Raw genomic sequence first — 19,960 nt, forward strand, 5'->3', positions numbered from 1 at the left:
GTTCTGGGCTTGGGTGTAGCCTCCTTTGATGCCGTCCCATATGTCCATTTCTGCTCCTGTCTGTCCTGACCTGGAGATACTCAGTGGGACCTGACCTTCTCCAATCTGGTTTGGATTGACACTTGGCCCTGAGTAATTTCAAGCATCAGCCTCTCTCTCGTTCCAACATTACCAAGTGGCTTAGGCAGCTCATCATTCACATTTTATGAGCTTAACAAAAAGGATATGCCCTTTCCTGTCCAGGCACACTTTACTAGATCAGTAAGTCATTTCTTGGTCTTTTGAGCATCAGGCATCTATTTCCCAAATTTGCAAAGCTGTCCAATTGGTCTTTTGGTCACAAGTTTTAACAGGTGGACATATAAGGCCCTTCAGACAGCTCTTTGAGCTGCAAGTAGCCCCAATTTACACTCTTGGCATTTTGTTTGCTGTATTTGCCTATGACTTAGTTTGGTTGCTGTTAGATGTTCCATATGTATCGTTATTACTTCTACCCTGTGTCCCTTAATGAGCAATTGAGAAAACAGATTTTCTCTTTCGTTAATTAATGGACACAGCGCTCCATATTCAGAACCATATGTTATATCGACCCCTACAGGAGTAGGACACTAAGCAGAAAAAAGACTTGGCTACGCCTATGGGCAGTCCTAGCTGGTATACACCCCTCTCTGTTATAGGCCTTCAGTTTTTTTCTGCCTAGTCAGGAGTAGGGACCTAGTTCCTTGCTGGGAACCTTAGTCCTGGCAGTTTTTTCCTTTTAAACTGCTATTTTTTCCTGTTTTTTTTTTCCTGTGAGATCTAAAATCAACTGCCGGACTAGGCAATGGGCTGGATAGCTTGATCCAGTGGCCCCCCTAGTCTAGTCAGCAAGCAGGTGCAGACCAGAGCTCCGCCTTGGGTCGGCCGCAACATAGCCCCACTGGACAGAGGCTGGCCTACATGGTAAGTGCCTCGCGAAGTTGCATACGACCTGGTCTTGGCCAGAGTCGCAGTGTTCCTCCTGACTGACAGCCCCCATTTCGATGGTGAGGGGGTTCTGTCTGGAGTGGTGCCTATCTGGTTCCATGGTATGGTGAGTAAGATGCCCCCCCTCTCCCCCTGAGTGTGGAGTGGACGCGGGCACCCCCCTGGGATGATCAGACCTGTGGGTTCCCCTCTTTTCCCTCAGGCCCCCCTTTTGTTTTGTGTGGTCTCTGTGGGTCATCGTTGTACCACCCCTCTGGGTGGGGGGGACAGGGGCGGGTGGGATTCCGACACTGCTTAGGGCTAGGAAAAGAATGGAAAGTGTACATTTCATGGTGTGAGTCGATCGGGGTTTACCCTCGTTATTTTTCAGTGGCTCAAATTTTGACCTTCCATCAACAGAAGCAGAAGATGGCCTTGATAAACAGCCTTGATAAACAATCAAGTACCATCAAGAGCCAGGTGTCTGCCTTGGCGATCTTCTTTCAGGGACCCTTAGCCACGTATACTCTGGTGTGTAATTTTATTCAAGCTTTTCGACACCTGACTCCACCAGTGCGGTCTCCTCTACCGCTGTGGGATTGGAACTTGGTGCTCTTAGTTCTCCAAAAGCCTCCCTTTGGTGGCATTATCTTATCATACCCCCTATCTGGTGGTCCACAAAGATAAGGTGGTTCTTCATCCATGTCCGTTGTTCCTACCTCAGGTGGTCTCTGACTTCCATTTGAATGAAGACATTGTGTTGCCTTCTTTGTGTCCCAGGCCCGCTCATCCCAAGGAATTTGGGTTGCATACCCTGGATGTAGTTTGGGCTATTCGGGTGTATCTGGCAGCCACCAAGTCTTTTCGGAGGTCAGAATCACTGTTTATCATCACGTACAGGCCAAGGAAAGGGCTGTCCACTTCTTCTGCAATGATTTTCAGATGGATCAGACAGATGGTGACTCAAGCCACTTCTATCATGGGTCATGTTCCTCCTTTCCCTGTTACGACGCACTCAACTTGGGTGTTTAGGGCTTCTTGGGCCTTCCGTCACCAGTTGTCGGGTTTGCAAGACGGCCACTTGGTCGTTGTTGCACACTTTCACTAAATTCTACAAGGTGAATGTTTTGGCATCTGCAGATACTTCCTTTAGCCATTGGGCGATATAACCCTATGGTTCTGAATATGGAGCGCTGTGTTCATCAATGAACTCAGAGAAATGGATTTTACGGTAAGTACAAAAATCCTATTTTTTTTATTGGTGTATATAACCCTTTTAGTAAGGTTTAGTATGGGATACAAGTCACACATGTCTCTTTTGATCATGCCTAGTACTGTTTTTGCATAAAACTGAAGCATGATGGGACTAGGAGGGGTATTCTGGCTTACAGTGTTGTAGATTGCATAACAGCACCTGTAGGCAACATTAAAACCCATAAATTTCAGAATTATTTCTATCATGTGTCCCTTAATGAACTCCAATAGAAGGCTTAACGGTAAGTCAAAAATTCTGTTTTATTTAGCGTTGCATTAGAGTGGGAAAGGGTAAGAGTTAGAGGTGCGCCAAATGGAAATTCTGGTCCCGAAACTGAAAAATGCAGGATGCACAGAAAATGCCAATTTTAAAAAATATATATATTTTTTAATATATATCTTAATTTTATTATAGTCGACTTTTTAATTAATATAATGAATTGAATTGAATATGAATTTTTTGTTGACCATAATTGGCACATATAGCGTAAGAAAAGCTCAAGAAAATGTATCTCTTTAAATTCTATGTATGTCTTCACACTAGTCCGTTGCGTTTCTATTGTGGTAAAAATTCAGCTTGGTGCATTTTTGATCAGGTAAAAAAACTGCACCAAAAATGCACCTCGCTGTTGAAATGCATTGAAGGAACACATCAATAACACACCCATGTTATGTTTTTGATGTGGTTTTTTAGTCACATGACCTATGAAAAATCATAAGCACAGTAAAATAGTGGTAAAATCGAGTTAACGGAACCTTTTTCTCTTATCTGCAAAATGCTAATAACACCATTATCACCTGATATATTTCGGGCACCGAAATTTTGGTGCATCTCTAGTAAGAGTTTCGCAGATTTTTGTAAAGATTTTCTCTTGTGGCCTGACCCAGAGACAGAAGAGGAAGTGAGAGAATATTTCACCGAAACAGATATACACTTTTGGAGATTTCTCCTAACATTTTGTCCTGTGACAAATTTCAAAATTTAGATTTCCATTTACATTCTATCTCTGTGTAAATGGTCATCTGGTCTTGAAGAAAGGATAAATGTATAAGGAGGAATGTGACAGACATTCTAACAGTTACATGTTCTGTTCAAAACTAGAAAACATATGTTGAAGTTCCACTCACATAACTTTAGGTTTTTGGGTGGAATACATTTCTCGTTTGAGAGGATTCAAGGTAGGAGAATGTGAGATATTGCCATATAAAGCAATGTTATGAAATTTTTTTATAGTATGTTTCACAGTTGTTTTTTTTTTCTCCTAGGTTCCCTAACTAATCTCACTTTTGCTGTTGGCATAGCGGTTTATGCCTTGTTGGGCTATTACATTCGAGACTGGAGAACACTTGCATTTGTGGCCAACACTCCAGGTGTTTTCTTTTTCCTCCTTTCTTTGTAAGTCACATTATTTAATTCTTTCATTTTACATAGTTTTATAGCGTTAATAAGACGTACTGTATATCCATCGAGTTTGATCTTTGATGGCTCTGATCAAATCAGCTGTTGCCAATTTTGCTAAATGGAAGAAAAACATTTTCAGGCAGTCTGATTAATTACTGGAATAAAAATATTTTGTTTGCTTTCAGTGTAATTTAGATATTAATAGTTGTAAGAAAATGCCATTATTGGTTTTGCGTAGCTTAAAGCTATACTCCACTTCCCCCACCCCCCATTTTTTCACCACTTACCTGCAGTGCTGTTGGGCTCTTCAAAACATATACCTGCACAGCAAACCCAAGGTTTTCCTACTGTGATCCACTGTTCAAGTGCCACAGAGTGGGTCCTGCTCTCCACCTTGGTCCTCTTTAGCAGGTTGCCTCTTCGGAGATGTAATGTAGCCCAGGAGGCTGCTAGACTAGGTACACATCATTCTAGCCAAGTCTGGAATGGGGCAAAGGGCAGTGTTGAATATTCTCTGCAATTCTGCTTGCTGAGGCTGGGGGTGTTAAAGTGAAGCTAACTTCCTTTTAGGAGTTTAGTGCCCTTCTAAGGATACCCAGTCACCTTGTCCATTTAGGGCAAAGTGACCATGCCTTTGCAATGGGGCCTCACCTTGACTTGCTGATATTCATTTCCTCTGTCACAACTGACACTAAAACCCCTAGTGTTGACTGTAGGTGGGATGGCAATGTCACTCCCTCTGTCATGTAACAGTGCTTAGGCATAGAAGATGGCTGAATGCTCACATAGGAGAAAATCACATGTTCCTTCATACCCAGAAGCACCAGTGTTGTCACCAGGAACATTGGACAATTGCTGGCAAGATGAATATTACTGGGTCAGGGGATTCTGTATAAAGACACTGTCACTTTGCCCTGAAAGGTGATACTTTCTCTTTAACCACTCTGACTGTAAAAATGCCTTTCTTAAACTGAAGGTAAAATCTTTTTATTTCTACAAAATGTTCTATTGTCTTCTGTTAAGTCCTTGGAATAAAATGTTACATGCCTTGGATATATATAAAGTCCAGTTGGAGTCATACACCATTTTTATCTGTTTATAGCCCTGCACCCCCCCCCCCCCCATGAAAGGCTTCACTAAAGTCTAAAGTCACTGTCACATCCGGTCCTCTGAGCCATTATCCTCACAGCATAACCAAAAGAGGGAGCCATCATCCTCACAGCATAACCGAAAGAGGGAGGCAGAGTAGTTCTGGATGGAGGATGGGAGCTGACCAAGTTAACTTTTCAGGTGGTTGATTGCTAGGGCGCAGGGCTTTTCCGCTCCTTATCCAGACCTGCTGTGCCTCCCACCCCTGCTCTGTGTACCTGTCAACAATGGTTGTTGCAAAGAGGGTCTGAGAACACTACTGTGAATGGGGTGGGGGCAGGGCCGATCCTGGGCAGGTGCACTGTGCCCAGGCACCATGAGCTGAGGCAGGGGCGGCCGACAACTTGCTGTAGCACCACTGCACTAGTATAATTATGGGGCACACTGGGCAGGGACTGGCGCCAGTTAAGGGGTGTAGTTGGCTGCAGGGGAGGGACTGGTGCACCATGAAGTGGCTGTTGACTGGCCAGATTGGCCGCACTTATTGCAACTGGATGCTCTGCCTACCCTCCTCTGCGGGTTCCTTACATGATATCGCAACTTCCTTCCGGAGCGGGGTCTGTCTGTGAGGAGGACGAGGGGAACCCCCAGGCCAGGACAGCAGGTACAGTTAAAAGGGTACTATTACTTTTGAAAGTCATGCGCGGCTGTGCCAATCAAAAAAATAAAGTGCTCAATATGCATTACAATAATATACAGATATTGCAATAAAGTGCTCTGTGCTACAAATTCATTAAGCAGTCCACATTCAGTGAAAGGTTATGTACTGCAAACTGCTCCATGCTATAATCAATACATAATTAATTTACACTAATAAGCTATGATATTATTAAACTGACAAGGCTGCATTTGATTTCCACTGATGAGCTGCATTTGAGGGACTCTGGTGAGGCTGCATTGATCTCTTGTATTAAGTCTGTAGTCTCTGACCATCTCCTGTAGTATGTCTGCAGTCTCTGATCATCTCCTGTAGTATGTCTACAGTCTCTGCCAATCTCCTGTAGTATGTCTGCAATCTCTGACCATCTCTTGCATCATGTCTTCAGTCTCTGACCATCTCCTGAAGTATGTCTGCAGTCTCTGACCATCTCCTGTAGTATGCCTGCAGTCTCTGACCATCTCTTGCATCATGTCTTCAGTCTCTGACTATCTTCTGAATTGTGTCTGCAGTCCCTGACCATCTCCTGTAGAATATCTGCAGTCTCTGACCATCTCTTGTGGTGTGTCTGCAGTTTCTGACCATCTCTTGTGGTGTGTCTGCAGTCTCTGACCATCTCTTGTGGTGTGTCTGCAGTCTGACTATCTCTTGTATCATGTCCGAAGTTTCTGAGCATCTCCTGTATCATATCTGCAGTCTCTGACCATCTCCTAGAGTATGTATGCAGTCTCTGATCATCTCCTGTAGTATGTTTGCAGTCTCTGACCTACTCCTGAAGTGTGTCTGCAGTCTCTGACCATCTCCTTTAGTGTGTTTTCAGTCTCTGAGCATCTCTTGCATCATGTCTGCAGGTTCTGACTATCTTCTGTAGTATGTTTGCAGTCTCTGACCATCTCCTGTAGTATGTCTGCAGTCTTTGACCATCTCTTGTAGTGTGTCTGCAATCTATGACCATCTCTTGCATCATGTCTTCAGTCTCTGACCATCTCCTGAAGTATGTCTGCAGTCTCTGACCATCTCCTGTAGTATGCTTGCAGTCTCTGACTATCTTCTGAATTGTGTCTGCAGTCCCTGACCATCTCCTGTAGAATATCTGCAGTCTCTGACCATCTCTTGTGGTGTGTCTGCAGTCTCTGACCATCTCTTGTGGTGTGTCTGCAGTCTGACTATCTCCTAGAGTATGTATGTAGTCTCTGATCATCTCCTGTAGTATGTTTGCAGTCTCTGACCTACTCCTGAAGTGTGTCTGCAGTCTCTGACCCTCTCCTGTAGTGTGTTTTCAGTCTCTGAGCATCTCCTGCATCATGTCTGCAGGTTCTGACCATCTTCTGTAGTATGTTTGCAGTCTCTGACCATGTCCTATAGTATGTCTACAGTCTCTGACCATCTCTTGTATCAGATCTGTAGTCTCTGACCATCTCCTGAAGTGTGTCTGCCATCCCTGACCATCTCCTGTAGTATGTCTGCAGTCTTTGACCATCTCTTGTAGTGTGTCGGCAGTCTCTGACCATCTCTTGTAGTACGGTATGTCTGCAGTCTCTGACCATCTCCTGTAGTATGTCTGCAGTTTCTCACCATCTCCTGTAGTATGTCTGCAATCTCTGACCATCTCTTGTATCATATCTGCAGTCTCTGACCATCTCTTGCATCATGTCTGCAGTCTTTGACCATCTCTTGTATCATGTCTTCAGTCTCTGACCATCTCTTGTATCATGTCTGCAGTCTCTGACTGTCTCTTGTATCATGTCTGCAGTCTCTAGCCATCTCTTTTATCATGTGTGCAGTCTCTAACCATTTCCTGTATCATGTCTGTAGTTTATGAACATCTCCTGTAGTATGTCTGCAGTCTCTGACCATCTCCTGTTGTATGTCTGCAGTCTCTGACCATCTACTGTAGTATGTCTGCACTATGTCTCGGGGCTCTTTCTAGCAGACTCTCTAACAGAGGCCCTCTCTGTTGTGTCCATTCGAGAGACCCCCCTCCAGGTCCCATTAGAGTACGCTGCTTCTCTTCCTGTATTTTGTTTCTTGTAGAGATTGTGGGAGGATCTCAGGGTAACAAAGACTAACGAAGCATCCCTGTGTTTGAGTCGTTGCCATTGAAAAGTGTAAAGGGGAGGAGTTAGTAAAAGAAAAAAAAAGCCCACCACCATGTGGGGGCGCCAGAAATATTTTTGCACCCAGGTGTCTGTGACCCTAGGATCGGCCCTGGTTGGGGGGGATGTGAAAGGGGGATGAGAACACTTCTGTGAAGGGAGCTGAGAACACCATTGTAAAGGGCAGCCTCTGATTTGAAGGGGGGGGAGTTGTAATGTGCAGGGGGGCCTGAGGACACTAATGTATCAAGGGAAGTATGATATAAGAGAAGAAATGTGGCTGGGATGTGAAGGATCTGAGTCATCACACAATCATGTGATTTGGACGAACGTTTTACTGACCAGGTCTCTGTCAAAAATTATATCTGGAGGGAGAGAATGAGTAAGAATTAGTACTCCTGTCAGTTTTTACTGATGTTGGAGTGTTTCCTTCTACCTTTCTAACAGCAAAACAGACAGAAGTAAAAATGCCTTTTTATGTTATGTAGCACACTCCTTCAGGAGCCACAGTCAGGCACATCGGATTTTCACAAGCACACAGAGACAGAGAACAGTCCATGACTTTGTATTTGTTATTTGTTGAGGGTTAATAACTTGGATAGGGATAGGAGGTTATGGGATGCCCACTTGACTTCAGCAAAACTTTGGCTACAACTTCAGGGACATCTTCCTATATACAATCCATATACAGTCTCCTTTACTCCCCTCCTGCACACACTTGCTTGCTGGCTCCAGCTGAATCACTGTTAGTTGATCTGACAGGCTCTCAGTCAGATTTAGCAATGGCCCTTTATAGGCAGGAACTCACAGCTCCTTGTTGTGTAGCAAAAAATACAGTGAACATTTTGTGCTTATTTTCTGTTGCTACTGATCCTAGCACCACCTCTTCAGGCACTTGCAACCCACCTGGCTGCAGCTGCCCTTTTTACAAGCCCTCCAGGCTATTTTCTCCAGACTGACTCCTCACCAGCCCACTCAGCCAAATCTCAGGAGATCCCCCAGGGAAGGATGAAGACTTAAGCACATCACTGTCTTCAGGGAGACTAGCTACATGTGGGAACCTCTCCCCTTGTTAGTCCCCAGCAGTGCTGATCTACTCACACATATCTATTTATGAAGTAAGCCCTGCCCCCTGCCAGCCCACTACTGGGGATTGGCTTCTCATAAATATTCAAGGCAGCTCCTCCTAACCTCCACCCAATTTCTTAGAACATTCTCCATTGTCCCAGAAACAGGGGAAGGCACCAGGGGAGCTGTCAGGATGAGTCATTCAGCCCTAAACTTCACTGAACCCTGACACAGATTCCATAGCTCAGGCTGAGCCCTGAGCGCAACTAAATTTACCTACTCTATTATCACATCTAACACACTAGAGGGTGCTACAGTTTTATAGAACCCCTGTTCGATTTTTATTGATACATTTTTCTTTTTTTTTTCTTTCTGATCCCCCCCGCCCTTCTGTATGGTAAAAGATTTTCCCCAGAACAAAAGGTGAGAGGAAATCTCTGTAATGATCGCCCGGATACCTGTACCATTTTAACATTTTTTCTTTTGGGGTCCACTCGCACAGTGGTCCTATAGTTCATGCATAAGATGAAATGCATGCCTTCATGAGGCTCATCATATGAATGTGCCATACAACATTACATTGGTCTGCTTAAAAAACATCCTTCACCCAAGATCTTGCAAGATCATGAGGGAAGACTGCGTTTTTTTTAAAACAGTTGAATGTAGCATTGTATGGCGTATTCACATGATGAGCTTCATGGCGTCATGCACTCCATGTTGCACAAGCGCAGTACATCAATACTGCAAGATCTCTCAAAGTTTTAGATATACTCCTAAAGGCAGTGATGACATTGCCTTCCAAGGGGGCACTAGTGTGGCTGGGGCTATATCATCAGTGCCTACAGGGCAACCAGGATATGGACAGAAGTATGGTAAGTAAAAAACAAAACACTGTTTTAGATGATTTTACATTGGCATGCAGAGATGCAGGCTGATATGAATTTTGGTAAGATAGGGAAAGGCCCACTTAAAGCAGGACTTTACCCATAAAAAACTTGCTTCTTGCTGGAGGTTGCCATTTTGCTGATGCCCAGAGCCCCCAAACAACATTAAATCATAAAGTGGAACCAAACAGTTACATTCCTGGAATGCCTGGATTGCTAATTGTCACATTTGCTTGTATCAAACCATCAAATGGCTGGTGTCATAACTGATCTGCCCCATGGCAGTTGCAGTTTAAACAGAAGCAACTTCCTTGACTGTAAAGGATAGGAGGACTTTTTTCTGTTTTTAGATCGACCTCTACAAACTCAGCAGTGAATAAAAAATATAGTCAGAAAAAAGTGCAGCGCTTTCCTTCAATAAAGTGCATTTAAATTATCGTGCATAAATAAATATCTGAAAACAACGTAAAAATCATCTATATATATATATATATATATATATATATAATATAGAGGAGAGGAAAGCTGGCCAGCCGACGGACTGGATAATGTCAGAGCACGGATCATCCCACTGTAACAGCTTTAATTGTAATTGCCGGGTGCTCGCCAGCACACACAGTCCCGCCTCCTAGCCCGGCTTCTTTGATGGACAGAACAGCTGGCCAACCAGGACGCGTGACGTCTATCAAAGAAGTCGGGCTAGGAGGCGGGACTGTGTGTGTCAGAGAGCGCCCGGCAATTACAATTAAAGCTGTCACAGTTGTATGATCCGCGCTCTGACATTATCCGGCCAGCAGTGGCATACCAATGGGGGGGTGTCAAGCCAAAACTCGCGCCGATCATCTCCTCATGTTAAGGAAGCTTCTCCCTCGGTCTGTGCTGCGCTGCTCGCGGGGGCTGACAGAAGGCGAGTGCCCAAGGATTGAGCAGCCTCCCTGTGTGACTGGATAGGAGGAGCGGTGGGGTGGCTGCATATAGAGGAATTGATCTTTCCATATTCCTCCTGCCGCTGGATGCCTGATTCTCCTCTCTGCAGGCATTCAGCGGTTGCAGGAGGAATATGGAAAGATCAATTCCTCTATATGAAGCCGCCCCGCCGCTCCTCCTATCCAACTTCTTTTTTTCTTTTGTTGGCCCCTCCCTCTCCAGCCCCCCCTCTTCAGCCCTCCCAGTGCTCTTCAGCCCCTCCCCCCTCCAGCCCCCCCCAGTGCTCTTCAGCCCCCCCCTCCAGCTCCCCCAGTGCTCTTCAGCCCCCCGCCCTCCAGACCCTTGATGGGCACTGATGAGGCTGCACTGATGGGCACTGAAAACGTTGTTATTATTTATTTTTGTAACTTCTGCATTAATGCAAAAACATTTAACAGTGTAATTTTATGAGATAATTTATGAGGGCGTGTTTAGGGGTGGAATTTGGGGCGGGGCATGGTAGGAGTTGGGTGGGTTAACTGGTGGTGAGTAACCCTTAAGGCCTGGCTAGTAGCTCAGGACTTTAAATTTTGAGCCCTGATATACACAGTCCATCAATAAATGATTCAATGTCCGTGAAAAAGAAGTTGCAGTCCCATACACCAGAATCTCTTTAGTAATTGCCTCTGATCACCACAATGCCCTTCATCCCACCTATGGGTGTCTACATTTCTCCACATTAAACCTCATTTGCCATGTAGTTGCCCACTCCATTATTTTGTTCAGGTCTTTCTGTAAACTTTCTATATCCTGATGTGAAGCTATTGCTTTGCATGTTTTTGTGTAGTCCGCAAAAACTGAGATTGAGCTATTTATCCCAGCCTCCTATATCAGTTGTGAGTAAATAAAACAGAATTGGTCCCAAGACCGCTCCTTGGGGTAACCCACTTACCATTCTAGACCAATCTGAGTAAATGTTATTTATAACCACCCTTTGGACATGTCCCTGTCCCCAGCTTTCTGTCCAAGAACAAACCTTATGGTCCATGCCTAGTATCCAAACAAATAGGTAATGAATAAGCGCACCTGTTAGTGTGTGTAACGCGTCTACCATTTGTACTGCTTCTAACACTCGGGATGTTCGTTTATTAAACAAGAATTTTGATAGATCTTTATTGTTTATGGTCCATGCCTGCAGACCTCAGTTTGTAGAATAAGCGTTTATGGGGAACTGTACGAATGCTTTTGCAATATCCAGATACACCACATCCACAGGCCTCCCTATATCTAGATGGCAGCTCACTTCCTCGTAGAATGTTAGCAGATTGGTCTGGAAGGAACGCTCCTTCGTAAATATATGCTGATTACTACTAATGATAGTGTTTTCTTCTGCAAATTCTTAAATATAGTCCCCAAGTACCCTCTGCTGTAACTGAGGATGCAGTTTTCCATGGTTCTGGGTGGAACAGGAGAGCCTAGAAAACGCAGCGGTTTTGAGCTTACTTTAACCACCTGTCTGCCCCGCCATTTAAAAACGTACCTTGGTAGACAAGTGGTTAAATTGGTTATATCCAAACCCATAAGCATACATTGCAGCCTACCAATCCTTTGGAGTGGTCACTGCATACATTTTCTGTTTTAGATTTGTTTCCCTTTATTTTCACCCTGTGATTCTCCAAGCAACACACTTCCTATCCTAGGTGGGCTTGGCTGCTGTATCCGTGGAAGCTTTGAGAGCACCCTTGGACAGCAGCATTATCTGGAGCAGTGGCTGCTGGTGCATAGGAGGCGCCAGGGTGCCGCCCCCCCTAAAGAAAAAAAGGAAAAAAAAAATTACAAAAAGAACAAATAAAGTTTAAAAAAAAAAAAAAAATTACGTTCGCCGGCCTGTGGTGGCTATGGGGGGGTGTGGGGTTTACGACCCAGAAGAGGTGCCGATTGGCTGCCTTCTGGGGGCGTAACCTGGGCGCAGGTCATTGCGCTAGGACACCCCCACTTTCGTGATATCCTGGCTGTGATTGGTCCAGTCTCCAGCCTGGACCAATCATCATCCAGGACATCCGATTGTGACGCCGCTGACGTCGCAATGGGGGCGGTGCTGGTGCGTGCATCAGTCACTCACCATCACTGCCCGGTCAGCTTCCCGCCGCCGAAGAGGAGTCCAGTCCGGAGAAGAAGCCGGCGCCGGTCACCTTCCCGCCGCCCGTCACCCGCCGCGGAAGAGGCCGAGAGGGAGAAGCACCGCTCACCTTCCTGCCGCCGAACGAAGAAGAGGAGAGGGAGAAGCCGCCGTGACTCACAGGTAAGTGCACTGCTCTCAGTCGGGCACGCACGCATAGCTCTGCATTGGGGGACATGTATACTGGCTGCACTGGAGGCACGCACGCATAGCTCTGCATTGGGGGACATGTATACTGGCTGCACTGGAGGCACGCACGCATAGCTCTGCATTGGGGGACATGTATACTGGTGGTCACTGGCTGCACTGGAGGCACGCACGCATAGCTCTGCATTGGGGGACATGTATACTGGTGGTCACTGGAGGCACGCACGCATAGCTCTGCATTGGGGGACATGTATACTGGTGGTCACTGGCTGCACTGGAGGCACGCACGCATAGCTCTGCATTGGGGGACATGTATACTGGTGGTCACTGGCTGCACTGGAGGCACGCACGCATAGCTCTGCATTGGGGGACATGTATACTGGTGGTCACTGGAGGCACGCAGGCATAGCTCTGCATTGGGGACATGTATACTGGTGGTCACTGGCTGCACTGGAGGCACGCACGCATAGCTCTGCATTGGGGGACATGTATACTGGTGGTCACTGGAGGCACGCACGCATAGCTCTGCATTGGGGACATGTATACTGGTGGTCACTGGCTGCACTGGAGGCACGCACGCATAGCTCTGCATTGGGGGACATGTATACTGGTGGTCACTGGAGGCACTGGAGGCACGCATGCATAGCTCTGCATTGGGGACATGTACACTGGTGGTCACTGCATTGGAGGCACGCACGCATATCTCTACATTGGGGACATGTACACTGGTGGTCACTGCATTGGAGGCACGCACGCATAGCTCTGCATTGGGGACATGTATACTGGTCACTGCATTGGGGGCATGTATGCTGCTCACTACATTGCAAGGGGGCATTTATACTGGTCACTATATTGAAGGGGGCATGTACTGTGGGGTTTGTGCTAGGGGCCTGTACTGTGGGGCTTATGCTAGAGGGCCTGTACTGTGGGGTTTGTGCTTGAGTTGTTTGTGCGGGGTTTGTGCTTGAGGGGTTTGTGCTGGGGGGTCTGTACTGTGGGGTTTGTGCCACTCTCAGTCCATGTATCACATAATAGGATGTCTCTCACAGTATATCCCATAATAGGGCCCCTGTTCCCTATTATGGGATATACTAGTACTGATGGACCCCTTAATATGTGATATATTGGCAGAATTGGTTCACACAAGCAAAATACAGGGGACAAAATGGGTGGAGTCTATAAGGGCTGGGGCTTCTGAGAAATGGGAGGGGTCAAAATGGAAGGGCGGGGTCTTGCGCCCCCCCATCTTAAAACTTCACCAGCCGCCACTGATCTGGAGAGGGTAGTGTTACATCAACTAGTAGATTTGGATAGACTTTACATAATTGACTAACAAATTAAAATCTAACTCCAGCTAACATTTTATAAGCAATTACAGAAAGTTTTTTTTGCCCGCTTGGAATAAGGATTTTACATAGATAAATAAAAGCTGACCATTGTAGGCTCCCTTGTTAACCACTTTACCACCGGAGGATTTTGCTGTCTTACGTCCAGGCCACTTTTTGCGATTCGGCACTGTGCGACTTTAACTGACAATTGCGCGGTCATGCAATGCCTTACCCAAACTAAATTTACGTCCTTTTTGTCCCACAAACAGAGCTTTCTTTTGGTGGTATTTGATCACCTGTGCGATTTTCATTTTTTGCGATATTAAAAAATGCGACAATTTTGAAAAAATATTTTTCTACTTTGACAGTTAAAGAATATCCAATATATTCAATTTTTGTCATATATTTAGGCCAAAATGTATTTAGCTACATGTCTTTGACAAAAATATTCTCAATGAGTGTATTTTTAACCGCTTTATGACCGGGAAGGTTTTACCCCATTCCTGACCAAGCCATATTTTGCTATTCGGCACTGCATTACTTTAATGGACAATTGCGCAGTCGTGCAAAATTGTACCCAAATTAAATTTATGTTCTTTTTTTCCCCACAAATAGCGCTTTCTTTTGTTGGTATTTGATCACCTGTGCGATTTTTACTTTTTGCGCTATAAACAAAAAAAGAGCGACAATTTTGAAAAAATAACAATATTTTTCACATTTTTTTATATGAAATTCCCCCCCAAAAAAATGTAAAAATCAAAATTATTTATCATTTTAGGCCAATTTGTTTTCTGCTACATATTTTTGGTAAAAAAAATCGCAATAAGCGTATTTTGATTGGTTTGCGCAAAAGTTATTATATTTCTGTCATTTTTGGTGTTTTTTTTTTAACGATTAATGGCGGCGATCTGTGATTTATTTTGGGGGACTGCGAAATTGCGGCAGACAGATCGGACCCTTGACTGACATTTTTGACACTTTTGGGGTTACCAGTGATATTACTACAGTAATCAGTGCTATACATATGCACTGTTACTGTAAAAATGACAATGGCAGGGAAGGGGTTAATTTTTATTGGAGAGGGAGGAGTTAATGTATGCCTGGTGCTTATTAACCTGTGTGGGGGGATGCTGAACCCTGCAATCTGACCCTGCCTGTCACTTAGATCCGCCTGCTTTGTCTACACAAGCGGGCGGATTTCCACACTAGATCCCCGATGATCGGGGAAGAGCAGCGGTGATCACCGCTACTCCTCCCCTGGCCCGACTCTCGTTGTAACTGAATACAGCGGGAGCGAGCCTCCGGCACCGTGCGCGCGCCGCCGAGAGACGGGAATGTCTGGTGACTACGTCGCCGAACGATAATGAGCCACTTTGCCGCAGTACAGTCAACGTGACTGGTCGGCAAGTGGTTAATGTTAAATGGTTTGTTTCGACCCTCTAATTGCTATTTTTGCTGAACAGAAGGTAGTTGAAAAATAACAGACGTACTGGCTGGATCACCAGGGAAAAAACCTAAAAAAGAGAACTAATGAAGCCACCACATTTAAGAATTGATAAACTGCAATATATTATATTCTTGTTTTTGGATTTAGATATGCTTTAAGCATTGCTCATATTGAACCTGCTTTTCCAGTGTTCATTTAAATATTGTAATATCCAAACAAAAAATTTAGAGGCACTGTTGCAGAAAATGAAACATTTGTATAAATAATTGTACAAAGGAAACAGCAGTAACTGCCAAGTTAGCTGACATCTGCTTCATGCATTTTTTTGTTATTGCTGCAACTGTTTTCCCTTTTTTTTTTAATGGAAATTGGAGGTGTATGTGTACAGAAACAGTAAAGATGGAACAAAATATTTCATCTGTTCTCTGACATTTTGTTTATTTATGTTTGAGAACGTATTCATTTTTCTGTTTTTTTTTCCCTGATGTGGTAGAAAGTTTCCTCTGATCGGAGTTAATTTAAATCAAGTGTATTCATTGATCCCTAAGGCAAGAGACTTTGTTGTCTTGTCTTATCTGGCTGGTAATGTTAAGCTGGCATTTTTGACTAGAGAATGCAAGCTTTTCTGCCACCTTCACACTTGACTGTCAACACCTCAGTTCACCTTCTCTCTACAGAACATATCCTGGCTTATTCATTCAACGGTGTATGAAAGCAAAGACATGGTGCAGTAAGCAGAAAGTAAGCACTAGACTTCTTTCTGCTCTCATCAAACCAGTGAAAGGTGAATTGTGATAGGTTGCTAGTGGCCCCTTTTGTTTTTTGCCTTATTGAAAAAGTCTGATTATGTTTCTGTAAAATAGACATGTAGTGTTATGAAACATTGGTTGCACGGCAAGCTTACTTCCACATGACTTGGTATGTGATTCCCTTTTTAGAAAATTGCTAAAAGATTATAGTTTGGGGCATTTAAATTTTATGTTTAGTAAAACTAAATATTAGCTATACAGGTGCATCTCAAAAAATATAAATATCTTCAAAAAGTTAATTTATTTTAGTAATTCAATTCAAAAAGTAAAACTCATATATTATATAGATCAATTACACACAGAGTGATATATTTCAAGCATTTATTTTTTTGATGATTATGGCTCACAGCTAGTGAATACCCAAAATTTAGTATCTCTGAAAATTAGAATATTGTGAAGTTCAATATTGTAGATTAATGGTGTCGCACTCTAATCAGCTAAATAACTAAACATCTGTAAAAGGTTTTCTGAGCCTTTAAATGGTCTCTTAGTCTGGTTCAGTAGGTTACACAATCATGGGGAAGACTGCTGACTTGACAGTTGTCCAGAAGGCAGTCATTGACACCTCCTCCACATGGAGGGTAAGTCACAAAAGGTGATCGCTAAAGAACCTGGCTGTTCACAGAGTGCTGTATCCAAGCATATTAATGGAAAGTTGAGTGGAAGGAAAAAGTGTGGTTAAAAAAAAGGTCTACAAGCAACAGGGATAACCACAGCCTTGAGAGGACTGTAAAGCAAAGACCATACAAGAATTTGGGGGATATTCACAAGGAGTGGACTACAGCTGATGTGAGTGCTTCAAGAGCCACCACACACAGGCGTATCCAGGACATGGGCTACAACTGTCGCACTTCTTGTGTCAAGTCAATTCTGAACCAGAGACAACGACAGAGACGTCTTACCTGTGCTAAGGTGAACAAGTACTGGACTGTTGCTCAGTGGTCCAAAGTCCTCTTTTAGGATGAAAGTAAATTTTACATTTCATTTGGAAATTAAGGTCCCAAAGTTTAGAGGAAGAGTGAAGAGGCAAAGAATCCAAGTTGCATGAGGTCCAGTGTGAAGTTTCTGCAGTCAATGATGATTTGGGGAGCCATGTCATCTGTTGGTTTTTGTGCCCTGTGTTTTATCAAGTCCAAACTCAGTGCAGCCTTCTACCAGGAAATTCTAGAGCACTTCATGCTTTCCTCTGCTGACCAGCTTTATGGAGATGCTGATTTCATTTTCCAGCAGGACTTAGCACCTGCCCACATAGCCTAAAGTACTTATCAGAACCAGAACTTATCAGAATCAGAAAATTACCAAGAAGACCCCCAGGTCCTGGCTCACTCATGTGAATATGTATGGGGTACTTAGTACCCCTACTCATTCATCAAAAAAGTAAATAAAAACAGAGAGAGTACTTTATTTCCTGGTTGTTAACCACTTAAGCCCTGGAAGATTTTACCCCCTTCCTGACCAGGGCCTATTTTGCGATTTGGCACTGCGTGAATTTAACGGACAATTGCGCGGCCGTGCGACGCTGTACCCAAATGAAAATGATGTCCTTTTTTTCCCCACAAACAGAGCTTTCTTTTGGTGGTATTTGATCACCTGTGCGATTTTTTAATCATGCGCTATAAACAAAAAAAATTGCAAAAATAACAATATTTTTCACATTTTTTTATATGAAATTCCCCCCAAAAAAATGTAAAAATCAAAATTTTTTAACATTTTAGGCCAATTGGTTTTCTTCTACATATGTTTGGTAAAAAAAATCGCAAAAAGCGTATTTTGATTGGTTTGCGCAAAAGTTATTGCGTTTACTAACTAAGGGAAAGATTTTTGTCATATTTATTGTTTTTTTTTTTTGAACGAGTAATGGCGGCGATGTGCGGATTTTTTTTTTGCGGGACTGCGACATTGCGGCGGACAGTTTGGACCCTTGACTGACATTTTTTACACTTTTGGGGGTACCAGTGACATTACTACAGTAATCAGTGCTATACATATGCACTGTTACTGTAAAAATGACACTGGGAGGGAAGGGGTTAACTTTATTGGAGAGGGAGGGGTTAAGTGTGTCCCTAGGGGCGTGCTTCTAACTGTGATTTGGATGTGGCTGTGTGTGTAACAGCACAGATCAACGGTCCTACATAGCAGGACCGTATGATCTGTGCTTTTACACAGGGAAGAATGACAGGCGGCTTTGTTTACATTAGCCGCCTGTCTCTCTCCCTCTCCACCCGACGATCGCAAGTGACCGGCGAACATCGGATCCGCCGGTCACACGCGCGGGCTTCCTAGTGAACGAGCGGGGGCGGGAGCGTGCCTCCGGCGGCGCGCACTCGCCTCCTATTGGCTCCCAGGCCTGAATCATCCATCCGCATCTTTAAGACTCCTTATCCACAGCTGAGACCTGGTTTGCAGTATCACTCAATGCAACATAATATGGGAATAGAGAGACTTGCAATAGTGCATGAAATCCTTCAAAGCCAGTATTTATTGAATAAAAGATAAAATGGTCTCACTCACATTAGTAGGTGCAGAACATGCACATATACAATCGCATCTAGAGATGATGGAAATCGTGGTGGTATAGCAGGGGAGACCGATCAGCGCCGCCTTAGATTCCCATATTATGTTGCATTGAGTGATACTGCAAACCAGGTCTCAGCTGTGGATAAGAGGAGTCTTAAAGATGCGGATGGATGATTCATAGGATCCTTTTACTCATGCGTTCTCTATAAAGAGCTGAGGTGGGCACCCATTCACAAGGGGGTGCACGGTTTGACTGTCTACTGTGACACTCTGGTTACTCATCTTTGGGAGCACAGATCACTTTTATGGTTGTTTGGACTATATCTATTTATTAGTTTTCAGCACGGTTATTTACTACCATTTTTATACTGGACTCTTTTATATCTTTTTCACTTTCATATACTCACGTTTATATATATATATATATATATATACATATATATATATTTATTGGCACTTTAATATTGCATATTATACACTGTTTTGATGTACGTAGTGCAGTTTATGATTATATATCCGCGCAGCACTATTTATTTACTTAAGTTATTTACACTGTTATGAGAAGTGGAGTGTCAAGGTTGCTCGCAGGATTCATTCTTCTATGTCTTCAGACCTAAACTCTATTGACCATCTGTGGGGCATCCTCAAACGGAAGGTGGAGGAGCGCAAGGTCTTCAACATCCACCAGCTCTGTGATGTCGTCATGGAGGAGTGGAAGAGGACTCCAGTGGCCATCTGTGAAGCTCTGGTGAACTCCATGCCCAAGAGGGTTAAGGCAGTGCTGAAAAATAAGGGTGGCCACACAAATCATTTGGGCCCAATTTGGACATTTCCACTTAGGGGTGTACTCACTTTTGTTGTCAGCGGTTTAGACATTAATTACTGTGTGTTAAGTTATTTTGAGGGAAAAGCAAATTGACACTGTTATACAGGCTGTACACTCACTACTTTACAAACTCAATTTGAATTGTGGGCCGCATCAGCATTATGGTTGACCTCAAAGACTACTGTCAGGGAAGCACTTGATCAAGAATGGCAGATATGCCAATTTCCAAAATGGCCACATGGGACTGTTAGGAAATGGCAGATATGCCAATTTCCAAAATGGCCGCACCGCACGGGACTGTCAGGAAATGGCAGATATGCCAATTTCCAAGATGGCCACGTGGGA

General features: G+C 44.1%; 1 protein-coding gene across 1 annotated transcript in view; it reads left to right on the forward strand.

The window, feature by feature from the left end:
- Positions 1–19,960, forward strand: part of LOC309564274 (solute carrier family 22 member 15-like) — a gene marked incomplete at its 3' end in the record, with an annotated part of 458,247 nt that overhangs the window by 108,095 nt on the left and 330,192 nt on the right. The window contains exon 5 of the mRNA XM_082268897.1: positions 3,466–3,595. Within this exon, the coding sequence (XP_082125023.1) occupies positions 3,466–3,595 (130 nt within the window). The remainder of the gene's footprint in view (positions 1–3,465; positions 3,596–19,960) is intronic.

This window comes from Pelophylax lessonae (genome assembly GCF_965119305.1).
Source record: "Pelophylax lessonae genome assembly, chromosome: 9".
In the NCBI taxonomy this organism is placed as follows: Eukaryota; Metazoa; Chordata; class Amphibia; order Anura; family Ranidae; genus Pelophylax; species Pelophylax lessonae.